General features: G+C 43.1%; 1 protein-coding gene across 6 annotated transcripts in view; it reads left to right on the top strand.

Moving 5' to 3' along the window:
• The window catches only part of LOC147013371 (pre-B-cell leukemia transcription factor 1-like), an 80,127-nt gene extending 58,394 nt beyond the window's left edge, over positions 1–21,733 (top strand). For 5 of the 6 annotated variants that reach the window (XM_085855132.1, XM_085855130.1, XM_085855134.1 and 2 more), the window contains 6 exons: positions 751–941; positions 6,207–6,342; positions 8,003–8,165; positions 8,864–8,964; positions 14,953–15,042; positions 18,734–21,733. In XM_085855132.1, the coding sequence (XP_085711258.1) occupies positions 751–941; positions 6,207–6,342; positions 8,003–8,165; positions 8,864–8,964; positions 14,953–15,042; positions 18,734–18,826 (774 nt within the window). In that variant the 3' untranslated portion in view covers positions 18,827–21,733. The remainder of the gene's footprint in view (positions 1–750; positions 942–6,206; positions 6,343–8,002; positions 8,166–8,863; positions 8,965–14,952; positions 15,043–18,733) is intronic. The other variant, XM_085855133.1, reaches the window with a different exon arrangement.

The raw sequence follows: 21,733 nt of genomic DNA on the forward strand, positions 1-21,733 counted from the left end.
CTCAATTTCCATTCATACATCACCTTAGGAGTTCTATTCGTATGCATGCAAAGTTTGGTGCCGCTGGGTTTCATGGTTTTGGAGTTATGGAGTTGGACGGATGGACACACACTGACATTTATTTGTGTAGATTTATGGTGATGTTGAGATGACCAACGTTTTGCTGGTTGTAGGGGAATGCGGTTGACATTTATTGCAGATAATCAATCAAAAACTCACATACTTGCAACAATATTTGTGGCAATACCTTTGAGGCCATCCACATATTATGTACACAATTATGGAGAACTTTTTGACATCACTACCTCGCTCTCCACCCACCCTTGTTCTCTCCTTCCCTTTCATTTTCCTTCAGTGCTTCAAAAAACCCTCCAACTACATCCCCACCCCTCTCTTTTCTCCCCCTCAGCCCTCCCACACACTTTCCTTTCATTTTCTGTCCATTAAACCCCCTTCAGCTCCCCCACCCATTCCATTCTCTCTTTTCTTACATGATATGTGGATGTCCCCTTCTTACAGTGACCCTGGCTCTCAGGGAGCTTGTACGTTTATTTACAAGGACAAGGACAATAGAAGACAAAGGACTAATTTGCAGAGGGATTAATTGGGGTCAAGCTCATAGTCAGGATGCAAACCCTTATTCATAACGAATTTGACAAAAACCTCAACACATTTTTGTAAATAGAATGCACAATCGTAATTGTTTTGATTGTATTACTGATGCCTTGCTGCTTGTGACATCATTTCTAGGCTTGCAACGAGTTCACCACACACGTGATGAACCTGCTGAGAGAACAGTCTCGCACACGGCCCATTTCGCCGAAGGAAATCGAACGCATGGTTTCCATAATCCACCGCAAGTTTTCTTCCATCCAGATGCAGTTAAAGCAGAGCACATGTGAAGCTGTCATGATTCTGCGCTCGCGTTTCCTTGATGCAAGGTGAGCCCGCCTGTGTTCTTGGCTATCTATTGCTCCATATATTTGAGTGACGTCCGAGCACTGCTTTAACTCCAGGCTATCTTGTGTATGTCTTGAGTCGAAGCCCAGTTGACTACCGTTGAGGTCTTCATTGAAGTTTGAATGTCGTGCACTCGTGGCTTATGAACTAAATGTGAACCCAGATGTCATGTTGTCATGAATGCTTTTATGAAAGTTTTGATTTACAAATGTTTGTTGTTCCCATCCGAGCACTTGCCTCATGACTCTGGGAGCTCACTTTTAAATCCTATATTCTGTGTTGAATTGTCCATCTTTTCTTAGTGCCTTTTTCATGCACATAATGTGTGCAAGCTTCTCTGTGAGCCTTTGATTACTGTAGAGAGATTTAATTGTAAATCAAGTGATTCATCACATCCTGTATTTTCTTTCTTTCTTGGTTGCCTTATGGATTACTGGAATAATAATGTTGACACAAAAGACTTAAGGTGGCCTCAAGTCAAAAACTTTTTCACTCGTTTCATCACATCTCACGACTCGGCCGTTTTTACTGGCAGGCGCAGGTCAACGTCATGAGGTGACGCAACGAAACTCATCCCAACATGAGTCGAGTTGAAAGGCATCTTGTATGGCATCTTGACCAGACGCGGTGGCGTAATAGTTGAGGCTTCCACTCCGAGTCTGGGAGGTCGGTGGTTCAAACCATGGCCGAGTCACACCAAAGACTTTAAAATGGTACATGCTGCTTCCTTGCTTGACGCTCAGCATTTAAAGGGATAAGAGCACGGACAATCCCCGTAGGTTGGCATCCATGCGGAGGAGGAAATTCCTCCTTCGGAAATGCCCCGCTGAGTGTGGTGAGAGAGGCAGCACCATTGTTGTGGCGTTGCTGGTACCCAGAGTGCCCCAGGAAGTGACAGTACTTCCCCCAAGCTCAGTGGCTGCATTTGTCTCGCATAACAGTCTCGTGTGTTTGTCTGTCCATGTGTGTGTGGCAGCTCCACTACAAGCTTTACATCTGAATATATATATATATATATATATATATATATATATATATATATATATATATATATATATATATATATATATATATATATATACATAAATAAACAATTAAAAGGCACTGCATCATCAGTGTGCTTGAGTTATCCGTGCATTATGAGTACGTGTAATGCCTGTAAGTGTGTCAAGTACTCAAGTTAAAAGGCATTTATAAAGGCAAAACAAAGTTAAAAGGCAAAACAAGTGCAGATATAGTTGTAGACTAAAATGGATCAATGGAGTCCATTTTTAAGTCAAGGCCCAAAATCAAAAATAAATGCAGATGAAGGGCTGAGAAATAGCGACAGTTGTAGCCCGATAAGAAAGGCAATAGGAGTTAAAGACCGGTCGGTGAAATAAAGACAATGGTGGGACATAGGGAGTAAAGGCAAAATGACAGTTGGAGGACGCTGGAGGGAAATAGAGAATGAAAAATAGAGAGAGGACGGCGGCACGTGATGACTCAGTTCTGAGCAAGTGCAGAGAGACCCACAATGAGGACATCTCGATCAGCTCCAATCACCACCCCGTCCAGATATGCATTCAACTTTGTAAAATACTAAACTTTAATTGATAATGAAACTTAATGAGTGTTGTTGGTTGTTATCTCCATATGCGGGTTTCAGAAGGGGGAATGGTGCCCTCCCAGGTCTCAAAGTATTCACCTTCGTGTGTGTGTGTGTGTGTGTGTGTGTGTGTGTGTGTGTGTGTGTGTGTGTGTGTGTGTGTGTGTGTGTGTGTGTGTGTGTGTGTGTGTGTGTGTGTGTGTGTGCATGCGCACGTATATGTGTGAGTAAATATTTCTGTTGTGGGTTGCTCTCTCCACACGTGGTTTTCAGGAGATGGAACGGAGACCGACAAGGTCTCAAAGTATCCACCTCTATTATATATCTTTGCTCTTGTGTACAGCTCTGCTCTTGCTCTGGTGGTTGGTCTCTGCCCAAGTTGCGCTTTTAATAAAGGAAAGATTTTTTTTCTTCAGGACAAACAATTCTCCTTCCTTTAACAAAGTACCATCCATTGTAATGTAAAATGATGCAGACCGCTGACAAATAACGGTCTTGTCAAAGCGTATCTTAGAAGCTGAACGTGTTGAGAACTTGGGACACGAGACTGGATTTTGTTGTTATTGTTGTTGTTGTTGTTGTTGTTGTTGATCAAACCCATTATTAGTGCGTGCAGGTCGAGAGAACCTGACTGTCGTAGAGTCGTGACATGTCGAGCCGACAGAAGGCCACCCGAAGAGTACATGACCTTTGAGCTCTTCAATGAGCCCTAACTTTGTATTAAAAATAAATAAATAAATGAATGAATAAAAAAAAGGAAGATATAAAATATGGGATGTGTGCAGCTGAACAGGAGGCGACATATCGGGAGGATCTGAAATTGAACACTACAATGAGGTGACAGTTTATTGGTTTACTGACAGCAAACAGACACATCACATTTCCAGCATTAGTGGCATAAAAGTCTGTTGGCAGCTTGTAACGAGGAAGAGGAACAGCTGCAATACGTGTGCTGGAGGGAAAAAAAATCGAGGCTTATCGAATTTCAAAATTATTCTATCACAATTATGCCAAATTATCGTCACACTGATATTCATGGTTTGCCGTCTTGCTGTTCCGTCATGGACTTGTACCTGACGTCTCTGTGGACCGTTCCACCGGATAGACACGTCGGGTTTGAGAACAACCTGATGGCTGACTATTTCTCATCTGTTTCTTTGTTTGTGATCCATCTTGTACAAATCTCGGACATCTGGGACAGACTAGTAGATTACTCGTGCAGTAAATGATTCTTGTGAAATGCCTTTAGAATACAGGCCAACATGACGAGGCCGATACGTGTGCGGTGAAGATGCCATGCATGTTCTTTTCACGGAACGTGCATGCAAAGCGAATTTGTGTCACACGCTCTTTGTCCATTCATCTTCTGCTTTCAATTGTTCAAACTTTCCCCAAAGGTTCGTTAGAGTCGAAATGCCTGCCCCCCCCCCCCAACCACGCCCAAGTTCATGAACAGACATAACTAAGTTTACTCTTAAGAACATTTGTTGCTTGTCATGTGATTATATAAGGCCGATTGTTTGTGCGTTCTACTACTCCGGCCAATTTTGATCATTTTAATTCACTTAAGTCAAATTTCAGTCTTGACCTGAATTATCGCATCTCGAGCCTTCATTTGAAGCTTGCCGTATCCCGTCTGTCACGTGCACCTCTTGGGCTCAACATTGGGACACTCTAAACCCTCCGCACACTCTGTTAATTGTTGTTTACTCTCCGATGCACGACGGCTCTGCCCGGCGATGGAGATAGCCGCATGCCCAGGCGCGAGATTAACCGCGTCTCTGTTAACAGGCGAGAGGTAAAAAGTTTGGGTGCATTTCGGAGTGAGCACGCGCTCCCTACGGGCTTCATCAGGCCCACGCATTCCATGTATCCGCCAGGGCATCTGGCGCGTTCTGCATCTCCTTAATGAGTATCTGATCTACACCTGTAATCCACCTCGTTGAGTTATCTCTCTCGTACACCTGCGCCACCTCTGTGTGCAATTATTATTTTTATTTATTTATTTTTTGCTTGCATCCATTCTTCCCCTCTCAACTCTTCGCCATTATCACTTGCTCTTGCATTCCTTTGTGGCATTTGCTTCGCATGTGCAAGTATCGATGTGTAAAGGAATCTTAAAGTAAAACGTCATAGTTACTACAACAGACATTTAGCAACTACAAAGATTTTGCAATTTAATTACAACAAAGAGATTTTTTTTTTTAATGTAACGTGTACTTATTGTCAGCGTTCTTTGCGAAACTCTCCCAATTTCCTATTCACTCTTGCACCATACACCACCCCATAACCTCAACCCCTCCTCCCCCAACCATCCCACTTTTCCCTCTCATTCTTTATTCCCTCTTCTGCATATTCTGCTTGCTCTACCATTCTGCCAACCTACTTTCTTATTCATATTTTTACTCATGCCTTCCTTGCTTTTATTTCTCTCCCCATCTCCGAACCCCCCCCCCCGCTCCCCAACCGTTCGTTCATCGTTTCCTCAGCAGCGTCTCACAAATTAGGAATTATGGAGCGAGCAACGTGCATTACACACATCGGCAGCATGACACGCCTCTGCACGGCACTTTCCCTTCCTTAGCAGCGCTCCTTTCGCTGCCTCGGCAAAATGAGAATCAAACCTCGCGTCGGAGAGGCATCTGTTTCGGTTCATTACGAAGCAGAATTGCAAGCACGGCCGGCCAGCTTTTGATGCATCTCCCCGGCTCCAAAATTACGCATCTGTCGCCCCAATCAGCGAAACAAACTCCCCGGTCCGGACGCTCGTTTGGCCACAAGCGGAATGATGGGGACTCCGCAATGCCTGATGTCGAAGTCTTCGCCGTGCATTTCTCGTGCCCACTTTTTCGAATCTTTTTTTTTTTTTTTCACTCATCCCTGTCATGAGGTCTGAATCATGAGATTAAACACATGCGCACATTTGTCTGCTGTTGTGCAAAGGTATTGGAACGTAAAATAACACAAACTCGCAGAACCCCGTGGTAAAAAGAAAAATACCACGATATAAAAAAGGAAGTCTTTTATTCTTGTGCTGGTTGAAAGAGCTCAAAAATAGGAGCTTATATAGTTTTTAAAAGCCAAGAAAAAAAAAATTGGGAGCGACCGAGGCAGCAGCCTATTGCCTATACACCGCCCGGGTTTAAGTTCATGTCTAGTTGAATTTTTTTTTTTAATTTTCCTGTGGGTTTGGATTAATTTGAAGCAAGCTTTACTTGATTTTCTTTTCTCCGAGGAGCGTATCCATGTTTCAGGGTGGAACAGACAGACAGATACACATATTGCATAACAAGCCTATTATATCTACGTCGATACATGTTTTATATAATTTAGTTCACTTTTCCTTTTGCTGTTGTCCTCAAGGTTTCTTCCGATCTTTTCATCGTTTGCCTTTTGTTTCCTTTAGTGCAAATGAGACATTTCATTGCATCAGGACATTTGACAATTTCCATGAACTTGTTGGTTTGATTTCTCCACGTGACCTGCAATCACTATTGCTTTGTCTGTGTTTGCTGAAAGGACAAATTGAAGAGGCTTCACGTTTGAATTTATATCTGACACTCCACACGTGACGGCCAAAATAAACGCATTTGAAACGATCATATTTTGGATTCGTTTGAACCGCGTGACCACTCGACAAACTGTTGTCTTTCTCCAGGCGAAAGCGACGGAATTTCAGCAAGCAAGCGACCGAAATCCTCAATGAATATTTCTACTCGCACTTGAGCAATCCGTACCCAAGCGAGGAGGCCAAGGAAGAGCTCGCCAAGAAGTGTTGCATCACGGTCTCACAGGTCAGTATGAGCCGGTATGTGACGCATGCTCCACCCGTCGACCAAGGTGACAGGAGGGTAGGAGAGGGACAGAGAGGAAAGGTTATCTGGAAAGGTTACGTGTAAAAGTTGCGTCTTTGTTACGTACCTTTCTGTTGTGGTTTAGTGTCATCTACGAAACATTTGATTATACTGGTTAAAAGTAGCACTGGTTTGGAAGTTAACAAAAACAGTGAAGAGTGCTTCGGGGGAAGTTTTACTTTCTTCAGTGGAAAGAGTATGAAGCGGAACGATGGCGTCATCTCGAGGCGGCGGCCTCCTTTTGCCAATTCACCATTCGAGTCACCGCATCCCGTACGCGTCGAGCGCAGCACCAATGTTAATGCGATCGATGTTGGGGGGAGGGAGACAAGAGCATGGAGAATGGTAGAATCGAAGCTTCGAAGCAACGTGTCACCTGGGCACTCAGGAGCCATGCTTTTATACGCTTTTTATTTCATGTCGGCAAGCCGCGCAGCTCACCGCTACCCCACCCGCGCACCCCATCCCCAGCAGCTCTGCCTGCACCATAATCTTTTATTAGTGCGTTTTTGCGACTTTCCATTTGAGGGCGAAATTGAGTTTCTGGCGAGTTATGCAGGCCATTTGCAATGTTTGACGGAGTGTTAACAGATTTGTAATAGAACTTTGGAGAATCCCATTTCTTAAAGATAATGCTTTCATGAATTATGGTTTTTGCCGCAGCCTAATGTAATGATGCATATTTTTCATGCAGCATAACTCAAAGCCAACGGGAATAATATTTTTTAATACCGTAATGATAAGCCCGTTTGGCTAAAAGGCTGCGGGCACAACTCCTTTGCTTTTGAGCTTTTGTTCCGTTCTAATTGTGAGAGCATTAACGGTGAACGAATATTATGATTCAAGGGAAAAGCAGGGAAACCTGATGAGTCAGGATATGAAAAGGTTCTAGTTGTTTGATTAAATGTTATCGATGCATCTAGTTCAAGAGTCGGATGTTAAACTATTCTGCTGTCCTCACAGTGAAGTACCCAATCCCGCCCCATTCTCCCCCACCCCCCCCCTCCCCTCCCCTTAGTCTGCAAGACAAACCCATGACACATAGGCTGTGAATGAAATAAAACCAGGAAGCACTTATTATCAGATGAGCATTCATGTCAGTAAGTCAACGCCAAAAGCCTTCGGTTAACCTTCAACCCCTGTGCGATGCTCCCGTTTGGAATACAATTCGCAGAGACATCGGGGTTGCATTATTGGGAGTTTTGGGGGCTAAACGGTAGTAATTTTATCACACACTATAAGTGGGCTGTATGATGTGGTAGATGTTTTTTTTATTTAAACTTGAAAAGAATCATATAAGGGCCTTGCATGCCAGTGCCATGATCAAAGTGCAGTCCTTATACGATTCGATTGAGGGATATTACTGAAGCCCAATTATTTTAAATTAAAAAAAAAAATCAGAAAAACCTTTTGTGGTTTGTCTCCACTTTCAACAGTTAGCTCGACGAGCCCACGAGGATATCCGTGTGTATCATGAACGATTGTATGCCGCGTCATCTTGGGGCATTTTGGGGAATGTGTTTGATCCCTGTTCTATGGTTTGTTTGTTTTTTGTGCTTTAATTTTCATGTCTGCCCCTTCACCACTGCATCATCCTCAGGTCTCCAACTGGTTCGGCAACAAGCGGATCCGCTACAAGAAAAACATTGGCAAGTTTCAGGAGGAGGCAAATCTCTATGCCGCAAAAACGGCCGTGTCGGCGACAAATGCCACTGTTCAGCACAGCAGCCCAGCAAACTCTCCCGCCACGCCGCCTTCGGCTGGTAACCTGGGCCTCACACCATAACCCTCACCACTACTTTTTTCTACCGAGTGCCAGGAGCCTATTTTTTTGCCTCCATTTCAGTGCAAACCTCTCCCCCATGACTACATTCATCTTGCTCACCAATCTTTTAGACCGATGTGATAATAGCCAGGCCTCACATGTTGCAAATGGCAGCTCTAAGTGTTGGCCGCATGCACGAATCAAATGTGATCCGCTATGTCAAATCGACTGCACTGAGTTTGTTTTGTCGTATTATCTTTACTATGTGTCACGCTAGTCTACACAGCACATTGTTGTGGTTTGAGCAGGCCCAAAGTTGTCTTCCAGGAAATATTTCAGTAATACGAATTTTAACTCCAAAGTAGCAAGTCTCCTTACCGACTTTTGTTATCAACACCTACAACATGCTTTATCCCCGTCTTGCTAATTATCTTTAGTTACCTTTCATTGATCTCATGTTCTCAAAGAAGACTTCTGAGTAAATTGGGTGCATGGCTGTAAGGCTGTTGTCTTTCTCTCATTCATCTTTTATGACTCAGCTGGTGTGGCCACCTTTCCCTTTCTTGTTCCCTTACCCTCCCCCATCCCCACTCCGTTCCTCCCTTCTCCAGTATTTGCTTTATCTGCTTTGGTTCCTCTTCCCTGTTCTATTTGCTGTGCCCTGATTCCTCCCTTCAGTCAGTCTCTCATTTCCAGGCCCCCCGGGTTCGTATAGCTTTCCAAACACTGGGGACATTTTCTTGATGAATGGGGATTCCTTCCAGAATTCTCAAGTCGGAGCCAATTTGCAATCACAGGTAGGCCAGAGGGGCCGGCAGTGCGGACATGTGACCGCGCCTTGATTTTAAAAAAAATTTAAAAAAAATGGGGCCTTCTGCATTCATCGACACTAGAGGCCTATATAGCTCAAGCCTGGCCTGGCTTAGCTTTGGCTCCCAAATCACGTGCTATGTTGACTTGAATGAAATAACCAGATTCAGAGGAAAACTGAGCTTTGTGGGAGATTTGCAGAAACCAATTTGATGATGAAGGAGGCCAAAATCAGATAGAAAATCTTTTTGTTTGAATCTGTGTGAATGCAGTCGGCTCTGGCTTGAAGCAACAAATCACTTTTGATTGTATAAAGGGACATCACAGCTCCTGTGTATTCCTCTTTATCTTCGCATCTCGTTTTATTTTCCATTCCTAATTTCTTTCACTTCATGGCATCTTCGCCCTTCTTCCACCATGTCATAATTGTTCTAATCTTATTTCTTTTGCTATTTGTTGTTGCTCAGACTATTCAAAACTGCCTTTGTCTTCGCAGTTTCTCTTCATTTTTTTTTTTGTTTGTTTGTTTTTTTTCTTCATTTGCTCTACCTCATTTTTCTCAAAGTAATAAGTCTGCAAAGTTAATCACACACGCACGCCACAGTCCTCCCCCCCCCCACCCAACCCCAACACCCCGGCAGCACTCGTTAACACCAGGGTGTTAAAAAATGATTTGTTAGGGTGAGAGGAGAACGATCATTCGGGAGAGAATGTAAGTTGTGACTTTACAACATTGACATCAAAAATAGAGAAAATTATTTTAAAAGCTCCACAAACGCTTTGAGCTGTACAACTATGTTTATAAATACTTTTACATGTCGATAACTTGACTGCCCTTTACCTGTAAATACCTTGAGACTGCTCCTTACATGCAGATACCTTGACATTGCCCTTTATGTTTTTATATACCTAGAGATTGCCCTTTACCTATATATACCTTGAGACTGCCCTTTACCTGTAGATACCTTGAGACTGCACTTTACCTGTAGATACCTTGAGACTGCCACTTATATGTCAATACCTTGAGACTGCCCTTTACATGTCGACACCTTGAGACTGCCCTTTACCTTTAGTAACCTTGAGACTGCCCTTTACCTGTAGATACCTTGAGACTGCCATTTATATGTCGATATCTTGAGACTGCCCTTTATATGTCGATACCTTGAGACTGCCCTTTACCTGTAGATACCTTGAGACTGCCCTTTATATGTAGATACCTTGAGACTGCCTTTTATATGTACAGTGGGGAGAACAAGTATTTGATACACTGCCGATTTTGCAGGTTTTCCCACTTACAAAGCACGTAGAGGTCTGTAATTTTTATCATAGGTACACTTCAACTGTGAAAGATGGAATGTAAAACAAAAATCCTGAAAATCACATTGTATGATTTTTAAATAATTAATTTGCATTGAATTGCATGAAATAAGTATTTGATCACCTACCAACCAGTAAGAATTCCAGCTCTCACAGATCTGTTAGTTTTGTCTTTAAGAAGCCCTCCCATTCTCCACTCATTACCTGTATTAACTGCACCTGTTTGAACTCGTTATCTGCATAAAAGACAGCTGTCCACACTCAATCAATCAAACTCCAACCTCTCCACAATGGGCAAGACCAGAGAGCTGTCTAAGGACATCTGGGACAAAATTGTAGACTTGCACAAGGCTGGGATGGGCTACAGGACAATAGGCAAGCAGCTTGGTGAGAAGGCAACAACTGTTGGCGCAATTATTAGAAAATGGAAGAAGTTTAAGATAACAGTCAATCTCCCTCGGTCTGGGGCTCCATGCAAGATCTCACCTCGTGGAGCCTCAATGATCATGAGAAAGGTGAGGGATCAGCCCAGAACTACACGGCAGGACCTGGTCAATGACCTGAAGAGAGCTGGGACCACAGTATCAAAGAAAACCATAAGTAACACACTACGCCGTCATGGATTAAAATCCTGCAGTGCACACAAGGTCCCTCTGCTCAAGCCAGCGCATGTCCAGGCCCGTCTGAAGTTTGCCAATGACCATCTGGATGATCCAGAGGAGGAATGGGAGAAGGTCATGTGGTCTGAGACCAAAATAGAGCTTTTTGGGTTAAACTCCACTCGCCATGTTTGGAGGAAGAAGAAGGATGAGTACAACCCCAAGAACACCATCCCAACCGTGAAGCATGGAGGTGGAAACATCATTCTTTGGGGATGCTTTTCTGCAAAGGGGACAGGACGACTGCACCGTATTGAGGGGAGGATGGATGGGGCCATGTATCGCGAGATCTTAGCCAACAACCTCCTTCCCTCAACAAGAGCATTGAAGATGGGGCGTGGCTGGGTCTTCCAGCATGACAACGACCCGAAACACACAGCCAGGGCAACTAAGGAGTGGCTCCGTAAGAAGCATCTCAAGGTGCTGGAGTGGCCGAGCCAGTCTCCAGACCTGAACCCAATAGAAAATCTTTGGAGGGAGCTGAAAGTCTGTGTTGCCCAGAGACAGCCCCGAAACCTGAAGGATCTGGAGAAGATCTGTATGGAGGAGTGGGCCAAAATCCCTGCTGCAGTCTGTGCAAACCTGGTTAAGAACTACAGGAAACGTCTGATCTCTGTAATTGCAAACAAAGGTTTCTGTACCAAATATTAAGTTCTGTTTTTCTGATGTATCAAATACTTATTTAATGTAATAAAATGCAAATTAATTATTTAAAAATCATACAATGTGATTTTCAGGATTTTTGTTTTAGATTCCATCTTTCACAGTTGACGTGTACCTATGATAAAAATTACAGACCTCTACGTGCTTTGTAAGTGGGAAAACTGCAAAATCGGCAGTGTATCAAATACTTGTTCTCCCCACTGTAGATACCTTGAGACTGCTCTTTAACTGTAGATACCTTGAGACTACCCTTTACATGTTGACATCTTGAGACTGCCCTTTATATGTAAATACCTTGAGACTGCCATTTACATGTCGATACCTTGAGACTGCCCTTTACCTGTAGATACCTTGAGACTGCCATTTATATGTCGATACCTTGAGACTGCTCTTTACCTGTAGGGTACCTTGACGTTGAGGCTGCCATTTATATGTCGATACCTTGAGACTGCCCTTTATATGTAGATACCTTGAGACTGCTCTTTAACTGTAGATACCTTGAGACTACCCTTTACATGTTGACATCTTGAGACTGCCCTTTTTTGTCGACACCTTGAGACTGCCCTTTATATGTAAATACCTTGAGACTGCCATTTATATGTCGATACCTTGAGACTGCCCTTTACCTTTAGATACCTTGAGACTGCCCTTTATATGTAAATACCTTGATACTGCACTTTACCTGTAGATACCTTGAGACTGCCACTTATATGTCGATACCTTGAGACTGCCCTTTTACATGTCGACACCTTGAGACTGCCCTTTACTTGTAATAACCTTGAGACTGCCCTTTACCTGTAGTAACCTTGAGACTGCCCTTTACCTGTAGATACCTTGAGACTGCCATTTATATGTCGATATCCTGAGACTGCCCTTTACCTGTAGATACCTTGAGACTGCCCTTTATATGTAAATACCTTGAGACTGCCCTTTACCTGTAGATACCTCGAGACTGCCATTTATATGTCGATACCTTGAGACTGCTCTTTACCTGTAGATACCTTGATGTTGAGGCTGCCATTTATATGTCAATACCTTGAGACTGCCCTTTACCTGTAAATACCTTGAGACTGCTCCTTACATGCAGATACCTTAACATTGCCCTTTATGTTTTTATATACCAAGAGATTGCCCTTTACCTATATATACCTTGAGACGGCCCTTTACCTATATATACCTTGAGGCTGCCCTTTACCTGTAGATACCTTGAGACTGCCACTTATATGTCAATACCTTGAGACTGCCCTTTACATGTCGATACCTTGAGACTGCCACTTATATGTCAATACCTTGAGACTGCCCTTTACATGTCGACACCTTGAGACTGCCCTTTACCTGTAGATACCTTGAGACTGCCATTTATATGTCAATACCTTGAGACTGCTCTTTACCTGTAGATACCTTGACGTTGAGGCTGCCATTTATATGTCGATACCTTGAGACTGCTCTTTACCTGTAGATACCTTGAGGCTGCCATTTATATGTAAATACCTTGAGACTGCCCTTTACCTGTAGATACCTTGACGTTGAGGCTGCCATTTATATGTCGATACCTTGAGACTGCTCTTTACCTGTAGATACCTTGAGGCTGCCATTTATATGTAAATACCTTGAGACTGCCCTTTACCTGTAGATACCTTGAGACTGCCCTTTACCTATATATACCTTGAGGCTGCCCTTTACCTGTAGATACCTTGAGACTGCCACTTATATGTCAATACCTTGAGACTGCCCTTTACATGTCGACACCTTGAGACTGCCCTTTACCTGTAGATACCTTGAGACTGCCATTTATATGTCAATACCTTGAGACTGCTCTTTACCTGTAGATACCTTGACGTTGAGGCTGCCATTTATATGTCGATACCTTGAGACTGCTCTTTACCTGTAGATACCTTGAGGCTGCCATTTATATGTAAATACCTTGAGAGTGCCCTTTACCTGTAGATACCTTGACATTGAGGCTGCCATTTATATGTCGATACCTTGAGACTGCTCTTTACCTGTAGATACCTTGAGGCTGCCATTTATATGTAAATACCTTGAGACTGCCCTTTACCTGTAGATACCTTGAGACTGCCCTTTACCTGTAGATACCTTGAGACTGCCCTTTATATGTCGATACCTTGAGACTGCCATTTATATGTCGATACCTTGAGACTGCCCTTTACCTGTAGATACCTTGAGACTGCCCTTTATATGTCGATACCTTGAGACTGCCCTTTATATGTCGATACCTTGAGACTGCCATTTATATGTCGATACCTTGAGACTGCCCTTTATATGTAAATACCTTGAGACTTCCCTTTATATGTCAATACCTTGAGACTGCCCTTTACCTGTAGATACCTTGAGACTGCCCTTTATATGTCGATACCTTGAGACTGCAACCCTCTCTACCAACATTGTGCTGTGGCCGCTGCGAACTCTATGACACATGATAACACCATTCACATGCAAAGCATACCCATAACTATTTTGGTTAATTCAAGACGTGTAAATAAAACCTGCTATCAATTAGAGGTTTGGATGCAAGTCATTTTAACCTGTGAAATATAAATTAACGTTTCGGAATTGCTCGTTTTTCAAAAAGTGCCGGGTTAAGGGTGCTCCGAACAGACAAACGAGGTTTTTTTGATATTTGGCAAAATCCTCTTTCAATCAAACTTCCTGTTTTGATAAAAATGATCATTCGTAATGTGCTCGGATTTTGCCATTTCAAATATTCCTCACAACTTAAAATGGCTTCAAGCAATGAAGGAATGAGAGAATGAAACTTCTCTCATTCGCTCACGGCTGCATTGTCCTTTTTAAACAGATTTCATCCCTGACTCACACATTCCTGCGTTATTTCACCATTTCACATCCATCACGTGGCTCCATCATTGTTCTGTCATTCGAGGAAATTTAATCTGCTTATGCCAATCAAATGTTCTTTATTTGAGGTTGTGATGGTACGATAAACATGCTTCACAGGTATTGCACTTGTTTTTATGTGGAATTATTTGGGTAGTGATGCATTGTGAAGATCATAGCTTCCCCTTCCTACTTGTCTCCATGTTGCATCCTTCCTTAAGTGGGAATTGTATCTCGTATCTTCTTAGACACGAGCATGTGTAGCTTCCTGTGCATGATGACACGTTTCGCGGAATTCAATTATACTTGGGCAATTGCTTTTCACACGTATCCATCACTCGAATACTGTACGAGTTCCGCCTCGCTTGGAACGCATGGACTACCGATAACCGTGCAACCGTTATGTCCTGTGCTTGAGAGTTTTTGACGAGATTTGCGCAAGTTGTGCAGAAGTAATAACTGGAACCCGCTTCTTCGCAGGTGGCTTCCCTTCACCCTGTTATCAATCAGAACGCAGGATACAGTGACAGCGTCGTCGGAAGGCGCATGTACAGTCCATCAGGTGCACAAGTAAGCAAAACAAAATGCACTGCACCACACCAATTTCCACGAACAACACCCAAAGGGACTTCAAAAATGAAGAGCAAAGAAAATTCAACTCATGACAGTGGCAGTTGACACAACACGATTGATTATAGGATGGATGGTTCATCGAATCCTTTCAAAGTGATCTCGGGGAAACTTTACAACCAATCTGCAATTTTAATCCGTTTGGGATTCGGGCGACAACCGTGCAAACAGCACCCCAAAAGAGATCAGATGAAGAATATTCTTACCAAAGTTCAAAGATCTAAGCCTGCAAATTATATGAGGGAAACGCATAGCATTAACCCGTGCTACCAAAAGTCTTTGTTCTTCCTTCAAACATGGGATGCTGTAGATTTTCGAAAAACCTGCGGAGAATTTGATGTTCTCAACTCGGAGCTCTAAACGTTTCTCCTTTTTAACTTTGGAAGTAGATTTGATTTGCTTCAAACTTGAAACCATAACATCACCTGCCATTAGTGAGCTGTTGCTTTAAGGACTACTCAGCACAACATCTGTGACTTTTTGAGATAACTGAATCCACATTGGTTTGGGTTTACATACTAGATGGTAATCCCACAATGTGTGTTTGATTCTGCCCTTCAGGACAAACGGTATACCTGCCATGGTATGGCTTAGCGTTAGTGCCTTGGTTTCTGTGTTATTCCAGTATGTGATAAACCGACTGCACACCAAGAGGAAGGCAGCACCTTCTGGTCATTATTGGCAAAGCAGTGCTTCTTTGTTCCCCATTCGTTCATTAAGCTCCACACAGGATGCAGAAGAAATTCCCTTTGACATTCCAATTCGCCAGATGTGACTCCGCTCTACTGCAGTGAGGGATTTCATTGGGTGGTTCTTCGGTTATCAAATCGAGCATGATTGTCCACAACCGCGTGCACAGTTTACATTGACTACTCTCCTCTCCTATATACTCTCATCTCTCCTTACACCGACCATCAAACATGGTTGTGAATGAAAATAACAACCAGAGAGGTCATAGAACACCTCACCCCTTGCAGTCTTGAGAAGAAAAAAAAGGACATGGTCGGGGTCTTCGAGCAGCAAATTTGATTGGTTGAGATGACGTAAAATGCCATAATATTTTTTCCAACTACTGCTAAACGGAAGGATTTTGAAAGTGTCAAAAAGATTTGTGTTCTACAGTGTTCAAGTATATAATTCAACTGAAATAACAGAAATATTTTGAAGGTTGAAGGAAAAAACATTCAGAAGTTTACTGCCATTGACGCGGCATCTTTTACATCACCCTATTTAACACGTTACATTAGTTATTCGTGCTTGTTGTTTGTGTCCTTTAGAACGTCCTTAAAAACAGTAACTCTCCTGTATGGAAAGATTTTACATTTTGTTAGACTGCCAGACAGGCAGACAGTGTAATAAAATTATCTCACAGCTCTGCGCATGTGTGATTGGGCCAAATTCAGAGCCAAAGTACTGTTAACCTCGAGGTTCGTTTTCCGATTTGTGTTCAAAATATAATGTTCAATAGAAATCAAGTTGTTCCTCGATTATTAACTGATGTTTGTAGGCACACAGAAAAAGTGAACCAATTGCTTTGCTCTGCTTTTCGGTTCTTGCACGTGGGAGTAACAATAGTCCAATTGGTTTGTACAACTAGGATACATCAGGTCTCCTCCAATGAACGTAGACAGCCAACATACGATGACGCAGAAACACTCGGTTACCCTTAGTCTGTTTGAGCATACACAGGAATTTTAATGGTGTGTGTGCTAAGACAATATTATAATGATTTGTTCTTTTGTTTTGTTTGAGTCATGCAGAGAAAACGTTTCTTTACACATTTAAAAACTGAAATTTTCTACAATCCCCACAAAAATGTCTATGCAACTCGTTTATTTATCTTTCAGCACCATACAAATTGGCATTGCTCTCCGAGCTCGATTTTGCGTTGCACACATCGCATGTTTCTTGCCACCCGAGATAAAATGTTTGCATCTGCGAAGTGAAATATAGAGATTGTGCGTGGGGCCAGCCTCGTTGTGAAGTAAGCGACGCGGACTGCCAGGCTGAGTTACAGACAGCGGTTAACAGGGGTGCAGCGACGTCGCTTGCAGTCAGGATCGTGACTGGCGCTGGGGGAAACGGGTCCTTGTACCCAGCTCACCGCCGAATCGTTTCGGGACGAGGGGAGCTATTGGGCCCGACGGGGCGGTCGCTGTTGCAGAAAATTAATCCGACATGGCTGCCGAGATTTCCATGCGAAGCGGCTCTGCGTGCAAACTTCATTTGTCACCGAGAGGCGGGCCGTACACCCGAACGGGCAGGCCGGGCGAGTGTTATCGGCAGCTGTGGTCTCTTGACCGACCTAGGAAATGTGCAGCAGTTGAAAGCCCTTTAACCAGGAATAGCTTGGATCACAGAGGGGTCAGGTGAGAAGTGAGGGGACAGGGCAGGTTTGATGGTTTGTGTGATTTGGGATAGGTGGCATGTGCATTCACAGATTGTGTAAACATTGAGATTCCAGGCAAAATATTCTGGTTGTACCTATTTGTTTCATTGGCAAAGCCTTAACCAGATTCTGTCTTATATTCTTCGAGAAACAACTGGTTCTATCATTTATACGTGATTCAGTGCCTGCCATCATTTAGGGTAAAGTAAAACCCTTGCTCTCGATCCACATTTTCACTTTACAAGCCTTGCTGCACAATCCAGTGTGCTTTTGATGGCCATGCCATCGGTTCACTCGAGGTCTCGTGACACGATGTGCATTGGCCTCATTCATTCGCCCTCCTTTCAGTACAGCTCAAACTTTTGGCGGACATTTCCATGTCCAGGGATAATCAGTCATTCATGTTAAACGATGTGGTGTGAAATACCTTTTCACAACATTATTGCCACTGCTGGCATATCCTTGCAGAGTATTCGATGAATTAAAGATGTCTTTGGATGTAATTGTGCTGAGCTTTGATCGAGCAGTGGAAGAGAAAATGAGGAAATTTGACCGGATTGCTCGACTGAAGAGCTAACCTAAACCTTATGCCGACAGGATAGGGGTATATGCGTGGTATTGAAACAGGTCACAGATAGGAATGTGGTTCGACCAAGGAGAATCAAAAGGAAGAGAGGTCATCATTTAATATGAATTGATTGTGAAGGAAGTTGTTCTCTTGGGGGGAGGGGGTGGCTGTGCTGCCCATCTCAAGTTGCATTTGAGGCATTTATTCAACCACAAAGTAGGGACTGGCATTTAATTTAGACCAAAGCACAGGGATTACTTACTCCCTCAATGCCATCAATGATTCTGCTTCTTCGTTTTTTGATGACACTGATATATAAATAAATATATATATATATATATATATATATATATATATATATATATATATATATATATATATATATATATATATATATATATATATATTTGTAATTTTGAAACAAATTTCCAAACCTTGAAATATAAACCCTGAATACCACCACCTTCGGCTACACCAACTCATAAAACTGTGGGATGTCATTCCATTTATTTCAATCTTACACCATCACCAACATTTCCTCATGGAAATGACCTTTGATCTTTGACATGTGCATTTTGGTGAAGTGCTTCTTTTTGAGGATGCAACTTTTCATTTTGCAACAGACCATCGACGGCCTTGACCCTGATTTATCGTGTTTTCTTGTGTTGTTGCAGGCTAACGGACGCTGGTTAGATGCTCCTACTCCTCCGTCCATCACTTCACACCCGGAAGCGCCTGGGAGTGCAGACTCCGACACATCGAATTAACTCTGCCTGGCGCAGACCCCACTCCCCTGATCTGCATCATCCATGCCAAAACACTTCTGACAAGTGCTCCCACAACAACTTTCCTATGGTCGACCAACCCAAGGGTCCGATCACCAAGGGCCTTTTTGAGCGCTTCGTAAGGTGAAATGGAGACCGAGACCTCTAGGGCCGAGGGAGGGAGGGAATAAAAGTGGAGGAAAGACTGGAGCGATAACATTTGGAATGGAGGAAGAGAAAAAGTGGTAGGAAGTTAGTTGAAGAAACTCCCAATGGACCCGTCAATTATAAAACCGGACGGCGAAGATGTCTAAGAATTGAGTGGCAAAGGGACTTCTTTAACTTGTACTTGTGCTGTCGTGTTTGGTGTCGACCGTGTACATACAACATGGCTTTATCTCCTGGGATGAGCCTGACACAGAAGTTGCTGCGACAAGTGTAGAATGGGGGTCGGTTGGATATCAAGGTTGGCAAGAAGTTCAGAAACAGCAAGACCCTGCAAGAAGCAAGCAATTGGTCTCATTTTCTGTACCTGCAACCTCTGCCCTCCCCCCAGAACCTGCATCCCTCTGCAAAGAAGTTTTCTTTTATACTTCCAGCTTCTCCTCTTTGGGGTGTGAAACATCTGCTAGGTTGCATCAGTATGGTTTAGATTGAGAAGTCTATGGTAGAAAATCTCTCCAGATGCAGGATCGTTTATCGTAAGGCAAACTGACAAGACAATGGAACATGTAATGATATAATTTGTTGTTTTCTCTTTTTGTATGTTCTCATTAAGGTAGTCTAACTTTGCAGTCACTAATTTGAGACAAATTTTGGTGAGTTCCAGGTCTGTGGAAGTATTTCAAAATGGACAAACAAAATAAGGCCATTAAAGATTTTGTTTGTAGCTATAAATCCAAAAAAGAAAAAATAACTTCGCTCTGGATTGCGTGCTTCAGCTTTGGATTTGGGTTAACGCCAAAAGAATGTGAGATGTATGGGTAACAACATACCTTAGTGGTGGCAGTAAAACACTAACTAAAGGATGGATCATTCGATCACTTTGTAGTAATAATGGTGGAGGTAACGTCTAGCAAAAAGCCATCTCACATCCTGCTTTTCAAACCCGCCTTAACTTAAGCTAAGGCCCTACCTTACACCCAGCTATCGCACGGACGTGAGATGATTTGCATAGTGGGATAAATTTTCACACACTCACCCTGCCATCCCTCTTGCTCACAAATGTGCAAGCTTCCCCACTGGATGCAGTTTTGCCGTTGCCTCCACTTGTTCCTTTCAATCCCAAAAGCTCGATGCCACATCCCACAGAGTCATTTGCCATTCTGATAGCCGAATGATCTGAAAGGTAAAAATTTGACGGTTGTTCGGCAAAGGTAGCTTGAAGTCCCCAACCTCTAAAACCCAATAGATATCGATGGGACTGTTACGTTGAAGTGTTGGTCAGGCCCGTATACCGTGTCACGACCTGGCAGCTAGTTGACAAGATGGTACTGCAGGTAACATTTCCATGGCATTTATCCTGCCACATGATGATTCAAAATGATTTATTTACTTCTCTTTGTGTATCTTGTCTCTCTCTCTCTCTCTCTCTCTCTCTCTCTCTCTCTCTCTCTCTCTCTCTCTCTCTCTCTCTCTCTCTCTCTCTCTGTCTCTCTGTCTCTGTCTCTGTCTCTGTCTCTGTCTCTGTCTCTGTCTCTGTCTCTGTCTCTGTCTCTCTCTCTCTCTCTCCCCTTCTTAAATTGGCAACTCAAACATGTGCTCTACCCCATGAGTAAAAGATTCATAAAGAAAAAGAATCTTGTTGTATGTAAATATATATACGTAAGTCGTCCACGTGTCTTTTTCTATAAGCCCAGGCGTGAGTGGAAAAGTAAATAAAAATAGTGAAAAATTACCTCATGGGCAACTCTGCTAAACCAATAGATGGTCATAATATTTGTCTGTTTTATTTTAAATTCACCGACTACCTCTGAATCTCCGTCAGTCTCTCATCTTTCAGACCATGTGTTCGTCGCTCCCTACTTTGTGCGCGACTCGAGTAATCGCACGAGGACGATAAGGGGCTTCCAGAGAGTGGGGTTCCACAGAGTGTGAAAGGGGAATCGTTTGCTTAGGTTGTACTATAAAGCTCTGCCCTCGGGCAGCGGGACGGAGGGAGGAAACAAAATTGAGGTGACGGTGCACTCTCGCAAAAAAGTGATGGTGGCACCGCATCGAGTGACAACATCCAGAACCGTGTTTTTATACCAAAATCAGGCAAACGAAGAGACATTAAAACCAGGATTGATGAGTGCATGTAAATAGCACTTACCATCGCACACCGTCAATCCACCGAATTTGGGGCAGCATCGTGTTCCTGCACTCGGCCGACACGTCAGCCTAAAGCAGGTGCCTTGCTGCCCAAAATGAGGTCAGGCTCGAGGATGTCAGTAACAGCCTGCACCCAACATCCCCCTTCCAGGCTTTTGTGAGCATATTCAGTATTGGAAATGGCCTGGTCTGGGCTGTTTTAACCTCACGGTTCTTCTGAACCCCGTCTTTCCCAAAACCAAAAAGAGAGAAATTAAGAATAAAACCTGACGAGATGTTACGCAACAGCGCTTGTACTTTCCGGCCTGGACATTTTGAGTTCTCTTTTTCCTGTGCAGCGTTACATTTTCCTGTTACAACGTGACTTAACCTGACTTAAGGCCTGTACCTATAGCTGGCACTTCATATTATCTCCAATTTTGTTATTATTTTCTCCTCTTTTCTCTCCCTCCATTTAATGTTAAGCTCTTTTTTGGAGGGAGTAAAAAAAATTTTTTTTACCACCACCCCTCCCGCCACGTGTAACAAACTACCTACGCTGGCTGTTTGTAGTCTTTTGTATCTGCTATGGAATAAAGTGAGCTATTGAGGAATACA

This window comes from Eptatretus burgeri, chromosome 14 (assembly GCF_056783735.1).
Source record: "Eptatretus burgeri isolate ZD-2024b chromosome 14, Ebu_testis_v1, whole genome shotgun sequence".
Taxonomy (NCBI): domain Eukaryota; kingdom Metazoa; phylum Chordata; class Myxini; order Myxiniformes; family Myxinidae; genus Eptatretus; species Eptatretus burgeri.